An 18589-nucleotide genomic window follows, 5' to 3' on the forward strand; every position below is an offset into this window, starting at 1 on the left:
CTCCAGAGCATCTGGTAGGCTCCAGGCTTGGGACTTCCCCCTGCTTCGTGTCGTCATGAGATGCTACCATGACTGACCAGCATCTCTGTGTTCTAGTTGGTGCTGTGTGCTGGTAGCCATGTGTTTGAAAGTCACCTTCAGTGTACTAGAAGGAAGGTGATTTAAATATGTGTTGGGTAGTCTTTTTTTTTCTTTTAATCTTTATTTATTTTTGAGAGAGAGAGCTGGGGAGGGGAAGGGGTGGGGGGGTACAGAGGATCCGAAGCAGGCTCTGTGCAGACAGCAAAGAGCCCTATGAGGGGCTTAACTCATAAACCGTAGGATCGTGACCTGAGTTGAAGTTGGACGCTTTAACTGACTGAGCCACCCAGGTGCCCCTGTGCTGGGTAGCCTTTGAGGACTTTTTGATTCCCCTTACTTGATGTAGGTGTTCAGATGAAGACATTAAGTGCACCAAATCCAGCCTCAGAAGAACATATTTTAGTTTATGCCCTTGACCTTTGCTTACCTGGTCATCAGTGGTTTTTTTTCTACAAATTGGACATACTCTGACGGCTCCAAGATTGACCTGAGTACAGTGAGGCTCTCTCTGTGATCTGTGAGGTTGCTGGGTATATGTAAGGAGGTGCACTGATGGTCATCTTGAGCCCCAAGGTGACTCCTTCCATGGCAAAGCGAGGCAAGACAAACGGGAGATGTTGAAAAGACTCATGAGCAGATTCAGGGTGGCCTGACAACATCTGCCTAATGGGGAGGATGCTTGTGCACATGGGTGTATACGACATCTTCACTTTGCATAGCCCTTTACACATCATCCTGCAGACAGCAGCCCTTAGGAAAGGGAGATCAGGAAAGTATCCGTTCCAGCTGTTTTTCCCACTTACTCCTGGTGGCTGCATGAACTGTGCCATCTGTGTGGCCAGCAGGTTACAGGGCCCTGCTCCAGCCCACAGAGCTCCCGGCTATGCTGAGGGCTGCCCAGCGCCCCCTGCCCCCCATTCTCACTCACTTGCTCTCCCTCTCTCACTTGCTCTTGCTCTCTCACTTGCTCTCGCTCTCTCACTTGCTCTCGCTCTCTCACTCTGTAGGGGAACAAGGCTGGAGGCAGATGTGCAGGCCTAAGAGGATGGCCCTGAAATTGACCCTAAGAGGTGGTTCTCAGCTCCAGTGTTTGCACTCAGTAACTCAGCTCCTTCATGCTCGGGCCTGACAGGCTGTCATTACAGGTGCCACCTGCACCTTCCAGGACCTCTCGTGAGAACCTGAGAGGTTTTCACAGCCTCGGGAAGGCTGTGTTAACTGCAGATATCTGAGGTGGCCAAGAGCATCACAGTGCATTGTGGATAATCACAGATAATCATGGTCCATACCGGGGGCCTCTGTCAGAACAGCAGGTGCTGAATCTTGGGGCGTCATTGGAATCTGAAACAATGATCTCAGCTTGACCATTTGGATGTTTCTCCAGCTGCTCTGGTATAGTTAAGTGTACCTGTGATGGAGAGCCCTCCTTCAGCATCAGAGGAGTGGTTCTCATCCTGTGGCACATTAGAACCATCTGTGGGACTTTGTAAACCTTTCTCTGCTGGCCCAACCAGAGACCAAGTCAGTTAGAGTCTCTAGGAGTGTGACCCAGGGGAGAACTGCAAATGTAGAAAGAGAGGCAGATGCTGAGGATGTGAGATCACTGTGAAAACGGGTCCACATCTACACATTTTACTCCTGATCCCCTTAAATGTCACCTAGTAAGTTAGAAGGCACTTTCAAAGGCAAGTCAGGAGGTTAAATTGTTTATGGTTTATTTTGTTTCAAAAAGTAGGAGTATAGGTAATATATTTTATGAGACACAAAAAATAAGTTGTGTGCCTCGAGTTGTAATATTCTCTGGTAGAATAGCCTCTGAAGAACATGTCATTCCTCAATGGTATCTGATAAGCGAGGTGTCATTCCACTAGGATGTGACAGGTTTCATGCTGAATGCTTTCAGAAAATTGTAGAAGCTCTAGAGGGTTTTGTGAAGTGGAGCAAATAGTCGAAGGGATAGAAGGTGAAACCTAGAGGGAAGGATGAAAGGCTTGAGGATTTTAAACCTGAAGGAAAAATCTGTTTGGTGCTGTTCACCAAGTATTTTTTGCACCCTTGGATGTTTGGTGTGGTTGCTGTGGTTAGTGAATGGGGGCGCAGGGGTGCTGACCACTTCTGGTGGGGACCTTAGAGGCAGTGCAACACTTGGCCCCACTGCCCCTCCCCCTCCCCTCCGGGAAGCCTGGCAGACTGCCTGGGAGGACAGTGTCAGCCCCACAGTGTGCAGGGAACATAAAGTGAGAACCCTTTGTTTTCAGGCCCCAAACATAACCCAGCCTTTCTTGAGCACACAGAACCTTACCTGATTGTCCCTAAATGCCTGGGTGGGGTCACGAAGACAGATGTTCACCGGCTTTCTGAATGAAGGAAAGGAGCTCCCATTGCTGGGTGTCTTCCAGTCTGGGTGATTGGGCAGGGATGGAACACCCACGAGAAGTCGAATACACAGCCTCTTGGAGGCTGTCAGTGAGGGCATCTCCTGCCACTCTAGGGTTCCATGGGTACAGACAGAGCATTTGTCTGGGGAGGCATTTAAACCCACTGGTGGATCTTGCGGCTGTATAGGAAACTGAATGAGGTTTGTGAACGTGTGACCGAAAGGGGTTTTCTCATGTGCTGGAATTTGTTTCACTCATGTTCACAGTGTTGTGGCTTTTGAACCAAAAGCACAATGTGAAGTATCATCACAAAGAAATAACTGACAACACAGTGCTCTCCTATATGACGAGGTTCTATTTTCTGTAAAGCAGATGGCACATCCTTGGTGTCAGCGTTCAGGGAGCTGATTGTAACTCTGGTGTTTGTGGGGCTGCTCCTTCTGGCTCTGACCTCTGGGAAATGGGGCTCTGTTCCAGAATCTGCCAGGGGACGAGTGTGTTTTCTTTTTACTCTCCTGTTCTTAATGATTTCCCTGCCACTTAAACTGATAGGAAGAGTGGATTTGTCTTGAAACACTGTTTAAAGTCTCACTTACCTTTTCAAAAAAATAGTTTTCTGGTCTTTCTTCAGCTCAGCAAGGAAGCCATGGAAATATTTGTGGAAATGACTCATCCTTGGTTAAAAAATTTCAGCGTCATACTGATCTAGGTTCAGGTGTTCTAACTGGACTGTACCACAAGAAATAAATCCCATTCAGTGACAGGAATTTGATGGCATGGTACAGTGAGACTTGAAACAAAAAACGACATCTTTGTGAATCTGGTGTGTGTGTGTAGACACTGATTTTTCTTCTCACTTCAATTTGACTTCCTCTTCCAATCTTTTGCCTCCGCTCAGCCCTTCACCTTGGCTGTTAGTCGCTTAAGGGTAGGGTCCGTGACCTGAACATCTTTGCGTGCCTTCTGCCTGCGTGTGATGGACAGGTGACTGACGCTGGGTGGCTGATGCACAGTGTGGTCAGGGAGATGAGTGGATGTGATCACTTCTAGAAGAACAACGGGGTACATCATTTGGCATGTTTAAAGACATTTTATAAAACATTGTAAATATAACGATGCCTGTAACAAAAGTGATCTGATGCTTTATGAGAACACTTGGCCTTACCTACAGGATCAGAATCCTTGATTCTGGAGCTAGAGGCTTGTTCCTAAAGGTCAGGGTGGAGAAGGAGACTGTCCCTTGATCTTAGTGAGGATAATAGCATCTGTGAAAACAAATGGTTGTTGACAGAGCAACAGAAATAAAACAAATCCAAATGTAAACTGTACTATCAGTTTTATTTGAAGCAAATATCAAGAAGTTTAAAATCATAAAAATGATAAAAATTGGTGGATGACTGACTGGTGTTTGTGGTATTGGAAGGCAAGATGTTCCACAGTTGCCAAAGCTTGTTCTGTATGCTTCCGAGTGTGTGGAACAGGTTGCTTCAGAGATTCATTGGCAAGTCAGCTGTTTAGAATTCAGGATGCATTGTCCCATCTGAAATGTTATTAAGGAAGCTTAGGATTCTGCAAAATCCATTCAACCTGTGGCAGAACTAAGCATTGCGGTGCTAGTCTTAGAAGACACTGTCAGAACACAAAGTGACCAGATAGGCATAGAATGTGAATTTTCTTGTCAGCATGTCAGTGCCCAAAGATGACAGGTTGCAAAGGAGGAGGATGGATAGAGGCTGGTCTCTTGGAGTCCTTGGAGTGCATTCAGGAGCTTTGGGGGCTGAAGGCACATAGACAGGGCTCTTTGACCTTACTGCAGGTACAGACGAGCTCCTGCACACAGCTTTGGTTAGGATTGCGTTTTAAATCACATGTAGACAAGAAAAAAGATTTTAGTAGCGTTCCTAAAGGTATGTGGCAAAGAGGTTTTTATTGGAGTCCGATAACTCAAAGGCGTGTAACAGATGGGGAGAAGGGATTATTATTTTTGTCAGGTACTTGTAAGATGTTTTTGCCCTCCCTGGGCGAGGAGGATGTCAGCCCATGGTGCATACCAGCAGCAGTGCTTGCCAGGGCCTGGAGGAGGTGTAACAGCCAGACCAGTGCAGGTGGGGAGCTGTAGTCCAGTGTGCACATGTTGCTATTAATCACCCAAGAGGAGTAGGTTTTGATTATTTTTTAAAAGTGAAATAAATGTCCCTTTGTTGATGCTGTGTTATGCTGATTTTTGTACTTTTTTGGTATCTACTTTTTCTCTCTAATTATGTTTTTAGGCTTTGCAAAATTTTTTTTAATGTTTATTTAGAGATAAAGAGCATGCTTGCATGAACAGGGGAGAGGCAGAGAGAGGAATAGAGAGAATCCCAAGCAGGCTCCACACTCAGTGCAGAACCTGACTTGGAGGCTTGATCTCATGACCACGAGATCACGACCTGGGCTGTTACCAAGAGTTGGACACTTAATTGACTGAGCCACCCAGTGCCCCTAGACTTTGCAAAATTTTGGAAGCAAATGTTTCTTTGATTGTAAAGATCTGAAAATTATCTTTAAATTCTACTCAAAGGTTTCCCCCAAATCAGTTTTTTTGTAAATTATTACTCTGGACTAGCATTTTGTAAGATTCGTCTGGTCTAATCTCACTTTCCATGAATTTTTAAACTAATATGTAAATACTGACTTGACTGCTAACTTGGTTTTTTTCTAATTACCCTTTAATTTTGAGATCACTGTAGAGTCATATGCAGTTGTAAGAATGCAGAGTTCTGTGTACCCTTTACTCAGTTTACCCCAGTGGTAACATTCCAGAACTACAGTGCAGAGTTACAGTCACAATGTTGACAGTGATACAGTCAAGATGCAGAACATTGCCATCACCACAAGGATCCCTGAGTTGCCATTTTATAGCCACACATCCCTCCCTCTCCCTGTCTCCCATCCCTGGCCCCCACCCCCCTTGAAAACCACTAATCTATTCTCCATAATTTAAGAATGTTATGTACAGTATGTGACCTTTTGGTTTTAGCTTTTTTTTATTCAACATAATTTTCTGGAGATTCATCCAACTTTAATTGGGTGTATCAATACTTTGTTCCTTTTTATTGACGAGTTATATTCCATGGTATGGATGCACCACTGTTTGTTATCCATATACCTGTTGAAGGACATCTGGGTTTTTTTCCATTTTGGGGCTTTACAAATGAAGTTTCTATAAACATTTGTATATAGGTTTTTGTGTGGATATAAATCTTCATTTCTCTGGGATAAATGCCCACGAATGCGATTGCTAGGTCACATGGTAGTTAAATGCCTAGGTTTTTTGTTTTTCTTTCTCTCTCTCTCTCTCTCTCTTTTTTTTTTTTTTTTTGTTTTTTTTGTTTTTTTGTTTTAGGGGTAGGGAGGGGCAAAGGGAGAGAGAGAGAGTATTAAGCAGGCTCCATGCCCAGTGTAGAGTCTGACTTGGGGCTTGATCCCACAACCATGAAATCGTGACCTGAGCCGAAATTAAGAGTTGGATGCTCAACCAACTGAGTCACCCAAGCACCGTGCTTAGTTTCTAAAGAAACTGCCAAACTGTTTTCTGGAGTTCCTATGCCATTTTACATTCCCACCAGCCATGTAAATTAGTCAGTGTCTCTACGGCCTCATTATCATTTGGAGTTTTCACTATTTTTTATTTTAGCCATTTTGATAGGTCTGTAGTAGTATCTCATTGTGGTTTTCATTTGTATTTGCCTGCTGGCTAATGACCTTGAGTAGCTGTTCATGTGTTTATTTGCCATTTGTAGATCCTCTTCAGTAAAATGCCAGTTCATGTCTTACCCATTTTCTAATTGGATTTTTTTTTTTTTTGTCTGCAGAGTTTTGAGAATTCTTTACATATTCCAGATACTAGTCCACCGTCAGATATTTGATCTGCAAATATCTGCCCCCAGTATGTAGCTTGTCTTTCCATCCCCTTCATAGGGGTTTTGCAGAGCAAAAGTTTTTTCGGTGAGAGTCAGTTTATCAGCTTTTCCAAAGATTTTCTCCTATGTTTTCTTCAAAGTTTTATTACATTTAATTGCTGATCCATTTTGCATTCATTCTCGAGTAAAGTGTGAGGTTCAGGGAAAGGTTCATTTTTTTGGTCTATAGATGTCCAGTTGCCGGAGCATCGTTTGTTGAAAGGCCTTTCCTCCACCTAACTGATTTTGTACCTGTGTCCAATGTCAGTTGGCATATTTGTGGGGGCCTCTTTGTGGGGCCTCTGTTCTGTCTCGCTGATGTGTGTGTCTGTTCCTCCATAAGAATATGCTTTAACCTCTCTGTCTCCTAGCATACAGTGCGAAACAGGAATTTCTGTTGCTGACAGCCGTGCCAGATGTGGGGAAGTTACCCGGAGAGAAGCACTTTCCTGAGGAACTGAAGGTGGGCACAGCAAGGCAGAGGGCAATGAGGAGCAGAACTGCTTCTCTCCAGTTTCACTGTGGTGTCTTCTTTCCACCTGCTGTGGCCCCATTGGGTCCCCTTGTCGCATGGGAACTAGCCTCCCCTCTGCTCATGTCAGCTGGTTTCCTCTAACCATCACTTTCTGCTTCATAGTTGTGACTTCTGTTACTTCTGCACCTTTCTGCTCATCTTTTTTAGCTTCTCTTTGGAGGTGGCATGGTCACATCTATTTTTATGTTCCTCACAGTGCTTTGTACATCATGGATCCTCTGTAAATGTTGATTGTGTTGAATTCCTGACCAGCTGAGAAGGAGCCTTGGCGGGGGAATGGAGGATGTTGGGCAAGATCAGGAGAAAACCAAGACAATGGGAAAAGGTCTCTGACCCAGAATCCTGGAACTTTAAAGTTAGGAGGGGGTATTGGACCAAGGAGCAGCTAATCTCCCCTCCAAGCACTATGGATAAGAGAACCGAGTTTAGGGAAAAGGCTAATCATCCCGAATCATCTGGGCATTAGTGGCAGAGCCCAAGGCTGCCGACTTCTACTCAGCACTCTTCTTGCTTGACATTCTGACTCCCAAGTCTTTCTCCTCAAGCTCCTTTTACACAAAACTTCCTAATCGTTCCCCAGCCAAGATGAGGAGCATACTCTTGAGATCCCCTCTTACTTCCTAACACCCATTCCGTGGTTTGGTTTGCAGTTATGCCAAAAGAAATGAAATGGGTAGACCGAGCTAGAAGACATTTATCAGCCCAGAATTTAACCATAGAGAAGGAGACAGTTCCTGTCCTTGATTTGCACAAGAAGGACAACAGATTAGAACCTGACAAAGTCTAGAAAGTGTGCACCTGGTTAGAGTGAAGTACTTTTGGAGTTTACAGGTTGTAGGACACTGATTGATTCGTCCGGTCTGCAGAACTCCCTGAAGCAGACCTGGAATGTTGCTTTTAGGTTGAGGCATTTCCAGGGCAAGGGAAGAGAGTGGATGGACCACAGAGACAGGAAACCAGAGAAACCTGAAGGAAATAGGAGAGTGGCCTTAATAGAAGGGGGTAAGGAAATAAATGTTTAGTTACTGGCATCAGTAATGACACAGAGGTGGGGTAAGAGTTTCACAAGAGAAATGCAGTGCTCTGAGACCAGGGTGCTGGTAGGATGCTGTGACTTGAAAAGAACAAAAGTGACCATCCTGGGGTGTGGCACTCTTAGGGGACAGAGGAACACACTTCCTGCAAAGGCTGTTGGCCTGCATGACTAATTGTGGTTGGAAATACTGCACCAGAACATGCCCTGCAATTCACAGAAGACTTTACTGAGTTTTAATCTTACCCGTCCTCAAAAACAGCCCTCTGAGCCATAAGTATTTTTATTCTCATTTTGCATTTGGAAAGTGTGAGGCTCAAGGAACAGAGCCAGTGTATCAGGGACAGCAGGTAGTGGGCGGGGACTTTCAGCTACATGTCCCCTGTCCCCTGCACTTTCTCACATCAAGAGGTGTGAGGGAGTGGGGAACAGTGGTCAGACTCAGTGCTCTGAGACCAAGAGTTATTATGTTAAACTCAGCAATGTCTTCCCAAAAGAAAGGTGACTTCTAAAGGTGATCAGGTTGTGTAGCTCACCTTTAAGAGTTTATTTTGCACAGTTGTCGAGTGAATATTTTGTACACCTGAAACTAATACGATGTTGTATGTTGGTTATACTTCCAATTTTTAAAAACTGCAAAAGAACGTTTATTTTGTGCTAAATATAGCTGAATATTTGAATGGAAAATAATGTCAGTCATTAAAATTGGTTTAGTGTAGTTGCAAAGGAAGAAAACAGAAAACCATGCCAGTCCATAAGCTCCATTGAATGAGCAGTTGTCTTCCTTTATATTTAATGCTTAAGCTTGAAGAAAAGCAAATTTGAAAAGGAGGAAGATTTTCTGCAGTTTCTTGAGAACTTGTTTGGAGGTGCTGCCCTGCGATGCATTGGTCTTGAGTGTCATCCGTGATCCAGGTTAGATCTGAGGTTTAAAGCAATTGGAATAGAGTGAGGAGAGGAGACAGAGACTGTGTCGATAAGTAAGCAAGAGTTGGGGTCAGGTAGGGAATGAGGTTAAATTAGACTCCATTTATGAAAGCACGAAGGCAAAGGCCAGGGTGGTGGGCTCGTGTCCGTGCTCCCTAGGGAGGAAGACAGGTCCCTGGGAAGGATCAGAGCTGGGTAAGTCTGCAGGTGCCCGCTCTCACTTCTAGAATGTCTTGACCTCAAGAAGTAGCCATTAGGAATTCCCAAGACACTCTTCCCTTCACCAGGGAAACCCAGGAAATTCAGTCAAACCTGTGAGAAGGGATGTCAGGGAGTTTGGTTATGGCAGATCCATGAGGGAAAGCAGAGAACTGGTGTGGTGGGGTGGAATCCTCTGTTACAGTCTTTCCAGTGTGTTCTCATGTGTTTTGGAAGGCTATATCTCTCTCCCCCATTTTACACCTGACTTAGTCCCAGGGGAGGACTCGTTGTTACAGCAGCCTCATAAATGATTCCTTTGGAAACCTAGTGCATTTTAACAGATAAAAGGCCATTTTGGTCCATTCAATAAAGTTAATTTAGGGGACCATCTGATTTGAATTCTTGGAAGAAGTTCTGTGTAACTTAAAAGGAATGAATAGACAATAAACAGCAACAGAAACATTTCAAAATGCTGAGGAAAAGAGCCACAGTGGAGGTGGCCAAAGGAGTGGGGTTGGCAGAAACAGACTCTTTATTCAGAACTGCCTTTCAGAATGCTTCTTGGGAAGTCAGGAGATCTCTGTGGGCAGACATTCTACCGTGATGTGAACAGGGAGGGGGTAATAAGTCACTGAGGACAGGGTGTCACTGAACTGCTGGCATATTCCCTCTGCCTGCTCTGTCTTCCTCATCTCCTACCCCCCAACACACACTCAGGGCATGTACACCCTCATGTACATGGACAGTGCCATATATTCTTACTCAGCTGAGGCTTTCCCCGTGTCTCCACAGAACACTGAAACCAGCCAAACACAGAGTAAAGACTCGATAAATACTCGTCAAACAGTTGACTCTCCTGAGTGACGGAGCAGTAGAATTTTGAATCGAGTGTTAACAAAAGCCATTTTCTGTTATAGATATTCTGTTAGGTTCTAAAGCGGTCCCCAAAAGTGTATGTCATAATTTGGAACTTGAGCTTTTTCATCTTTTTTGTTTTTTTAAGTCCACTTGCTCTTAAGAAGGAAAGTCAAATGAACCCATTTTGCATCTGCTTTCCTTGCCAACCATACTGACTCATATCTGATTTATTGGGCAGTGGAAAGGCCCTGTGGCCAATTCAGGAAGTGTCTAGAAATAGTGGTTGTCATTCTGTAGAAAAGGGGAGGAAGGAAAGAAGAAAAGGGTTCATAGCTGGTAAGAAAGGGACAGGCCAGCCCTGCAAAGAAATTCAGGGGGATCTGGCAGAGTTGTGGCTTTTAGTTAGTGAAGATCATGCTGAAGAAAGACAAAAATGTGCTATGTTTGTAGAGCTACCTTTGGATACATAAAGTAACCCAGATGTGGTAGAAACCCAACCACAGAGGACTTGGACCAGTTTTCTAGAACCTCTTAGAAGTCTTTATAGGTGCTCCCCCCCACCAGGCAATAGTTTTAATTCATCTTTTTTATGAAGAAGTAAGTTATGTTCATTTTGTATTTTAAGGAAATAGCCAGCATTAAAAGGAAAAAACATCAGCTACGGTCCATCACAATCCGTGGCTCTCTTCAGTCACTATCAGAAGTTTTATTATGTTTCCTTTTTTAAAAACATTCATTGAGGTATAACACCTGTATGGTGTAAAACTACATTTCCTGAATGTCAAGCACATGGTTATGTGTCTTAACCTGCGTTGAAGGAGAGGGGGCGGGCTCTGCACCCTAGTGGTGTGAGTAGTGTGGGAAGTGTAGCCGCTGTGAGCAAATGATGGAGCACACATCAGCACTAGTTTCTGCTGGAAGGAGTCCTCCCACCTGGTGGGAAGATCCATGTGAGCTGTGGGGCGAAGTCTGATCCCAAAACCCCTGCCCACCTCCTAACCTAGGCCTCCTAACCTAAAACGACTTTCTCCCTCTGTTGCACATGGGCCTAATCCCTGCCCCCGTGTCCTGAGGAAAAAAGACACTTTCTGAACAGGATTACAGATGGCTCCCTGCCTTCCAGGCAAATCAGCCGCGAGACCCACGCTGACCTATCCTGGCAAAATTTGTAACGTGCTGGAACATGACAGAAAAAAAATCCTACAGGCACCCAGGTATTAAAAATGGGTTGCCTGCAAAGAGTGGCAGTCAGGTGGGCCGCACGTGCACCTCCCTGCAGCCGTCGGTGCCAGCCTGAGGTGTCCTAGGGACGGTTTTCACCCTGAAGTCACACCCTGTGTGTGAAGGCTACAGAGGAACTGACCTAGCTACACACAGACTGGGAATGATACTGTTTCTGAGAGGAGAAACTACTGAGAGACCTACTTCAGATAACTCGGAGGTGAACAAAACAAACGCTTCCGAATCCAGACGGCATATGATAAAAAAAACAGCAGCCACAGCGTCCTGGTGCAGCTTGCACCCCAACCTCAGAGGCCCAGCCGGAGGCCGTGCCCGCAGCGGTTCCCGTGGTCCTGGGCTGGTCGTAGGCTGCCAGCGCGCCCACTTCCGCTTGCTCCCAGGCCCGCTTTCCCGGCAGCCGGGGGGATCTCTGGACCCATGCTCACGCGGATGTATTCACCGGGTGGGAGGACGTGCCCCGACACCTGCCCGCAGTGTCCACGCCTCGGGTACAGCTGACACCGCTACCGCGCAGAACTCGTCCCCTTTGCTTAAACCACAGTACAGGGAAGCTTAACCGCGTGCTTGTCACGGAGGAGGTGGAATAATGGCTTTTGCATTTTTAAAACACACTGAGTTAATTTAGTTAGTAATTTAATCATGAATTTTAATTAAACTGTTTTACCAGTATACCAGAGGGTCTTCCAAACAGCCAGCACGTGTGTTGATGACTGGCCCTTAGGTACAGATCACATACGTACACTCAGAATTGAGTGGAAGTAAGTGCTAGGGAGCAGGAAGGGGGCAGAAACTGGCCTTCACTAAGATCCCTGAATGCAAAGTACCCTGCTTGTCCAAGAAGCTATGGGCCACAATGCTTGCCATCAGCCAAGTGTCCGGCGGCAGACCCACTGCTGCCTCCTAGGTCTGTGCAAGCTGAGGAGGAAGAAGCATCTTCATGTCTCTGCTGAGCTTTGGTCTGGCACATCCATGTAGCCTGAATCCCGTGAAAGTGAATGGTACCTACAGAGCTCTGCTCTTCCTATGAGGTCAGGGGGCAGGGCCTCCCCGGTGGCTTCTATTTTCTATTAACAAGGCCCTTGTGCCTCTTTTGCCTCCTTGTTACTTGCAGCCGACCGGGAAAGTGCTTTCAGACAGCCGGCTTGTTCAACCCCTGGTCTATATGGAGCGCCTGGAACTCATCAGAAATGTCTGCAGGGATGAAGCCCTGAAGAATCTCTCACACACTGCAGTATCCAAGTTTGTCCTGGACCGGATATTTGTCTGTGACAAGCACAAGATTCTTTTCTGCCAGACTCCTAAAGTGGGCAACACCCAGTGGAAGAAGGTGCTGATCGTGTTAAACGGTGCGTGCAGCGCCTGGTGGATGTGTGTGGTCAGTGGACAGCAGGGTTTGCCTGGGGAGGGGCACTGTGGCCTGGGCAGGGGAGACGGAGGAGGACTGCAGTAAGGAGCTAAGGGAAGGGACAGTTGTCCTGGAGGGGCTACTAACCTTGTAGTCAGTTCTCTGTTGTTTTCCCTGTTGAAGTTGTACTTTAAAAGTTGGTGGTTTAAAAGTTTTAGATACTGAGGTTTTCAAAGGGCCCTGCCCACGGCCAGAATCTCCTCACTTTCCACAGTGGAATCCCTGTCTCAGGCAGCCTGCCTACCCCCAGGTTGACCCCTTTTCTTCTCTTCAGATGCGTTGCCTTGCTTCTCATCTGTTGCTAGTTCTGTCCTGATAAGTCGAGGCTCCACACTCACTGCCCTCCCAGCTGTCCCTCTGTAGTGGGAGGGCCTGCACCCATGCCTGGGAGGGCTGCCCCCTTCACCCACAGATTAGGTGTTCTGTGCCGCTTGGGTAGAAAGAAAGCATCTCCATTTTAGACTGAGCTTCCATAGTCAGAGGATTCAATTGACTTGCTTTAGGAAATCGGATCTTTATTTGGGAACAAATTAGATCATTGAAAAGTGACCTCATACATTACAGGTTTTGATTACTCACAATTCTCTTCAGATATCATGTTTGTTTAAACTCCAATTACCTTGAGTAGGTCCAAGATAAATATGGGCTCTGTTAAATTCAGCTTCAAAAGGAAATCATTCCAGGACCAGGAATCAGCCCTCAGAGCACTGTGGGAGGTGGCCCTGGGGTCTCTGTTCTCTAGCTCACATCTCCTGCTGTCCTCAGAGTTGTGGGTCATTTGGCCTTTTCATGGTTGTTTGGGGGAGAAAAGGGAGACACTTGCTTCATTTTATAGTGTTTAATGTGCTTCTTGAGTCGTCAGAACGTTTGATTTTTGACATCAAAGATTGAGGTTACAAATCAAATTTAAAACAATAATTACACAAATGTCTCACAAATCTGCCAGCACAAGTGCAAAGCATCAGACTTTAAAGAAGTAAACACCAATTTACAAGGGCAGGATAAAAATGGAGGCAGGTTTGCCAGGCCATAAAATAGAGGATGGTTCCGGTGGCTGTCTTCAGTGGTCCCTGGAGACACCTGCATGGGGACAAGTACTTGAGCAGGTCCCGGCACACATCCTCAGAGCTGGTTCTTTCATTGTCCCCTCAAGAGCAGACGTTCATCTTGCTCATTTTATGGTCATCCATAGTACTTTGCGCAGAGTTCTGGACTGGCACTTACATATCTGGAGAAGGTATAAGTCAAACAGACAAGGCAGTGGCCACTGCCTAGATGGCCCGACAGAGATCCTTCCCTGCTGGACTCCAACACAAGAGGATTAACACAAATAAGGATGGAAGGTTTGCAGAGGCCTGGCTGGAACCTTCATGGATAATGACATTTTGTTTCCATTTGGCTAAATAGAGAAAAGAATGAAAAACCTACTCAGTCCACCAGCTGAGGACGGAGTGTACCCAGGGTTTCTGCTCTGCCTTCTTAAACCCTCCTTGTCCTCCTTGTCCTTTGCTTCAGATATATCACACTGCTCCCACAACAGTGGCCAGGTTTTCCTAGCACCAGTCAGCTTTGCCACTTGCCAGTCTGGGACATGGTGAGGTTGCCTAGGAACCACCTTAGGCCTGGGGATGTGGGACTGGGAGAGCCAAGCCCATTGGGAGTAATGGGCTCCCCACCCCGGCCCCCGACAGGGCCTCAGGCACCAGTATGTTTCACAGTGCCACTCCTCTGGCTTTTCCCCCGCAGTTTCAGAGTAGAATGAGTATTGCTTGTTTTAAGAATTCTGTATGCATACAGGGATCTTTTTTACATGTCAGATTTAACCTAATTTAGGTGTGCTGCCAGGAGTAGGTATTGGCAGTGTCCCTCCCCTTATCCCCCCACCCCCAACTTATCTATTGGCTTATGGATTACCAGAAGCTTTTCTTCACTCTCTCCTCTTGGCACAGCAGTTGGAATTCAAAGACCTAAACTGAGATTTAGGGGATGGACTTGTGGGGAACATGGGGCCCAAGTTAAGAAACCAAGCATCCTCCTTTACAGGTAGCACTGAGGTGGCCAACCTGTACTCCCTTGTTTCCTTACCAGGGGCCTTTCCTTCCATTGAGGAGATCCCTGAAAATGTGGTTCATGACCACGAGAAGAATGGCCTCCCTCGTCTCTCTTCCTTCAGTGATGCAGAAATTCAGAAGCGGTAGGAGAGGTTCCTAAGGGGAGGGGGATTTTTGTAAAATCCAAGGCCCAGTTCCCTCCTTACCATGCATATCAAACTGCTCTGAGGACTACTGGGGGCTTTTGGTTTACTTGGGCGAGAGGCCACTGAGCATATGCTCAGAGTTCAGTGCATTTAAAGTCACAAACCTTTATGAGAATTTCACAATGTTTTCTCCACTCTTACCTTCCTGCGGTCCATTAAAACAAAGGTTACACAATTTTCTTAGTAGAAATGAGTAGTTGTCTTTGTTCTGCTTTGGTCCTGTTAAATTTTATGGATTCCTTACTTAATAGAACCTTTATGTCACGGGAAAGGGATTTGCATTTCAGGGGATTCCCACTTAGTTTTTCATTTTCTTCCAAAGGTATTACACCTGCTTCTGTCGTAGCTGCCCTAAGGAGAGGGGTGGGGGATGGACCTGACATAGGCAGAGAGAGACAGACCTCACTGACCACAGCAAGGATGGAGACTGGGCATTTTAAAAATCACTTAGCTAGTAAATTGAAAATTTCTTTTTAGGGGCACCTGGGTGGCTCCGTCAGTTAAACGTCCAACTTCAGCTCAGGTCATGATCTCATGGTTCGGGAGTTCGAGCCTGGAGCCTTGTTTTGGATGCTGTGTCTCTCTCTCTCTCTCTCTCTCTCTCTCTCTCTCTCTCCCTCTCCCTCTCCCCCCCCACTTGTGCTTGCTCTCTCTCTCAAAAGTAAATAAACATTAAAAAAATTTTTTTTTTAAATTTCTTTTCATTAGCCAAGAAATGACCCCATAAAACAAAGCTTAAAAGGAATCAGAATGTGTAAGCAGCAAATAAATGTCAGGGCACCAAATGAACTCTGACCTCCCTTACTTTTCAGCCACTTGATTTTCATTGCTTCTGGCATTGTTTGGTCTTCCCAATTTGCACAAAACCTGTAGAATGCAGGTGTTAAATGCCAGATCAGAGAGCCTCCTGGGTAAGGGTGTCTTGCTATCCTCCTAAGCACTGATCTCATGGGAGCTTTTGTGAGAATAGAGGAGTTCAAGTGTGCAGAGCACTGAGCGCAGTTTCCTGCATGGAGTAAGCACCGTAATTACCTCAATGGCTGATGTCGTCATTGTTCCATCAGCACCATTACAGGCCCATCATGCTGCCACCACTGCACCACCCCCGTCACTATTGGCAGCTCCCCTGGGCCGCCTTCCTGCCAGCTGGAGCCTGCAGCCTTGTTCCCCACTTCTCTTACCTGTCCCCTGCTCTGGCTGTCCTTCCCCTGGCAGTTGTGAATTGACTCTATACAGATGGACCCTAAAGTAACTTTCTCTGGCCTCCGCTATTCCTATCTCACTCAGGGTTCCTGGCCTTATCAGTTCTCTGCCCAACAAGACTTTTAAATGTCCTTGAAGTTTTGGAATATTCGAATATCTATTCAGATAAATAGATGTCTTCACAGTGACCTTCTCGGATGAGGAGTCCTGTGGCCTGGGACAGTTATGGTTTCTGAGCCCCCACTTCCTCACTGTAAGATGGGTCAGTAGCAAGATCTGCTTCCAAAGGTGGCTGAGTGGATTCAGAAGTGCATGTCACTTGCTCCTCACAGGAGTGCGTTCTAGACATGGTGGCGGCGGCTGCAGCAGGGACCCTCCCCTTTCCCACCTTGCCCTGGTTACCATCAACAGCATTGGCCTAACTGCTTGTTTATCTTCATTTCCTTCCTTAGCTTGAAAACATACTTCAAGTTTTTTATCGTAAGAGATCCCTTCGAAAGGCTGATTTCTGCATTTAAGGATAAATTTGTTCACAATCCCCGCTTTGAGCCTTGGTACAGGCATGAGATTGCCCCTGGCATCATTAGGAAATATAGGAGGAACCGGACAGAGACCAGGGGCATCCAGTTTGAAGATTTTGTACGTTACCTGGGTGATCCAAACCACAGATGGCTGGACCTTCAGTTTGGGGACCACATCATTCACTGGGTGACGTACGTTGAACTGTGTGCACCCTGTGAGATAAAGTACAGTGTGATCGGTCACCACGAAACCCTGGAGGATGATGCCCCATACATCTTAAAAGAAGCCGGCATAGACCACCTGGTATCTTACCCCACCATCCCTCCGGGCATTACCGTGTATAACAGAACCAAGGTGGAGCGCTACTTTCTGGGCATCAGCAAACGAGATATCCGGCGCCTGTATGCACGTTTTGAAGGGGACTTTAAGCTCTTTGGGTATCAGAAACCAGACTTTTTGCTAAACTAATGTGTAGAACTGTGAATTCACATCTTTGTTAGACCAGAGGCTAACCAGGTGGGAGATGTGGGCACAGAAATGACACGTCCTCCATTCCATTCCTACTGGAGATGCCGCAGTCCCCCATGGACCTGTGCATGCCTCGGCCGATGAAGCTGGACCCTAACCGTTATGACTTAGTTTGGACATAAGGTGCACTGAGGGCCCTGGCAGCTTCCCCCTCGGTCCTCTCCCCTGTCAATGCCATAAGGCCTTCGCTCTCCTCAGAAGGGGAAAGGGACTAAACATTTGTAGTCTGACAGTCTGGGAAGAAAAATTACATGGTGTAGGAGTCATTTCCATTTCCTTCAGTTGTGGAAGAGGCAGATACACAGCTCCCTGAAGGGTGGGGTCCCGCCTGTCACTGGAGGGTTGCAAGACTAGCACCCAGCACTTTTAGGAGAGAGGGAGAAGCTAATGGTCCGCAGAAGTCACATGGGGCTGATACAGGATCAAATCTGAGTAATAAAATTACACCTCTGGCTTTCGTCCTAGCGCTGCTATAATCACAGGCAAACCATTTTTCCATGACTCTCTTGTTCCTGTGAAATTCAGAGGTGACCCAAAGGTACTTTTCAGCAGTTCATCTTTCCAAGATCTGTGCCTATGTACTTCTAGTCCATATTTCTGAACTGCCTGCCAAACACTTGTCTCACTCAGCCCAAGAGATACAACTTTGGAAAGTGAGGGGACTATACATTCTTTCCATCTGAGAAAGGGAACATCTCTGGGGGCCTTATAGGGCACATAGCATGGGGGAAGGGAGAGCTGCTTAGGTTTTGGCACTCCAGCTGCTGTGGATTTGAGCATGTCCATCCTCTTTGTCCCATCCTGATGGACAACACCCATCTCTAGGGCCCCCCTCCGGGACCAGAGGCAAGTGTGGGAAACTTGCCAGCACTGCAGAATCAGTGCAGTTTACACATTGCTGTTTCCTTTCATCTCTGCAAAATGCTCACCACTGGACCCATTTCTGATAATGCCATCATCCTGAACTATAAGTTGGATACTCAAGTTCACCAGCAATAAAATCCTGGGCCAAGGCAGCCTCCAGTAACACATCTTCCAGGCACGGAGGAGCAAGCCACAGCTACTATTTCAGATGTCAACTGACAATGAGGGCTCTTGAGATTTAGGATAGTTTCCCTGTGAAAAGTCCTAAGTGCCCGACTCTGCACAGTGCCCATGAACCCTGCTTTTCTTCCAGGCAGCCTCAACCTTCCCTCTCTCAAAATGGCTTCCTGAGTTTGTAAATGTGAAAGTAAAAGAAAATAAAAAATATGTGCCAAATCTAACATGTGCTGCGGTTCCAGGGGAGGTGCTCCATGGCCACACATGGTCCTTGAGACCTGGTGACAGTGATAGGCAGCTCAGGCCTGCTTAGATGGCTGCTAGGGACAGGACTGTGGAAGGGAAGCACGGCTAAAGTGTGACCATTGGCAACATTGATGACAGGCAGTGTGGTAGCCTTTCATCCTCAACTGAAACACAAAGGGTGTAACAGGAGT

General features: G+C 46.3%; 1 protein-coding gene across 5 annotated transcripts in view; it reads left to right on the forward strand.

The window, feature by feature from the left end:
* CHST10 (carbohydrate sulfotransferase 10) overlaps positions 1–18376 on the forward strand; it is a 30057-nt gene extending 11681 nt beyond the window's left edge. For 4 of the 5 annotated variants that reach the window (XM_053890577.1, XM_053890574.1, XM_053890576.1 and 1 more), the window contains 4 exons: positions 6772–6863; positions 12308–12542; positions 14690–14795; positions 16514–18376. In XM_053890577.1, coding sequence (XP_053746552.1) covers positions 6772–6863; positions 12308–12542; positions 14690–14795; positions 16514–17051 — 971 coding nt within the window. In that variant the 3' untranslated portion in view covers positions 17052–18376. Of the gene's footprint in view, positions 1–6771; positions 6864–7131; positions 7261–12307; positions 12543–14689; positions 14796–16513 lie in introns of those variants that run through there. The other variant, XM_053890578.1, reaches the window with a different exon arrangement.
* Positions 18377–18589: the final 213 nt, after the last annotated feature.

This window comes from Panthera pardus, unplaced genomic scaffold (assembly GCF_024362965.1).
Source record: "Panthera pardus isolate Hobbes unplaced genomic scaffold, ASM2436296v1 HiC_scaffold_25, whole genome shotgun sequence".
In the NCBI taxonomy this organism is placed as follows: Eukaryota; Metazoa; Chordata; class Mammalia; order Carnivora; family Felidae; genus Panthera; species Panthera pardus.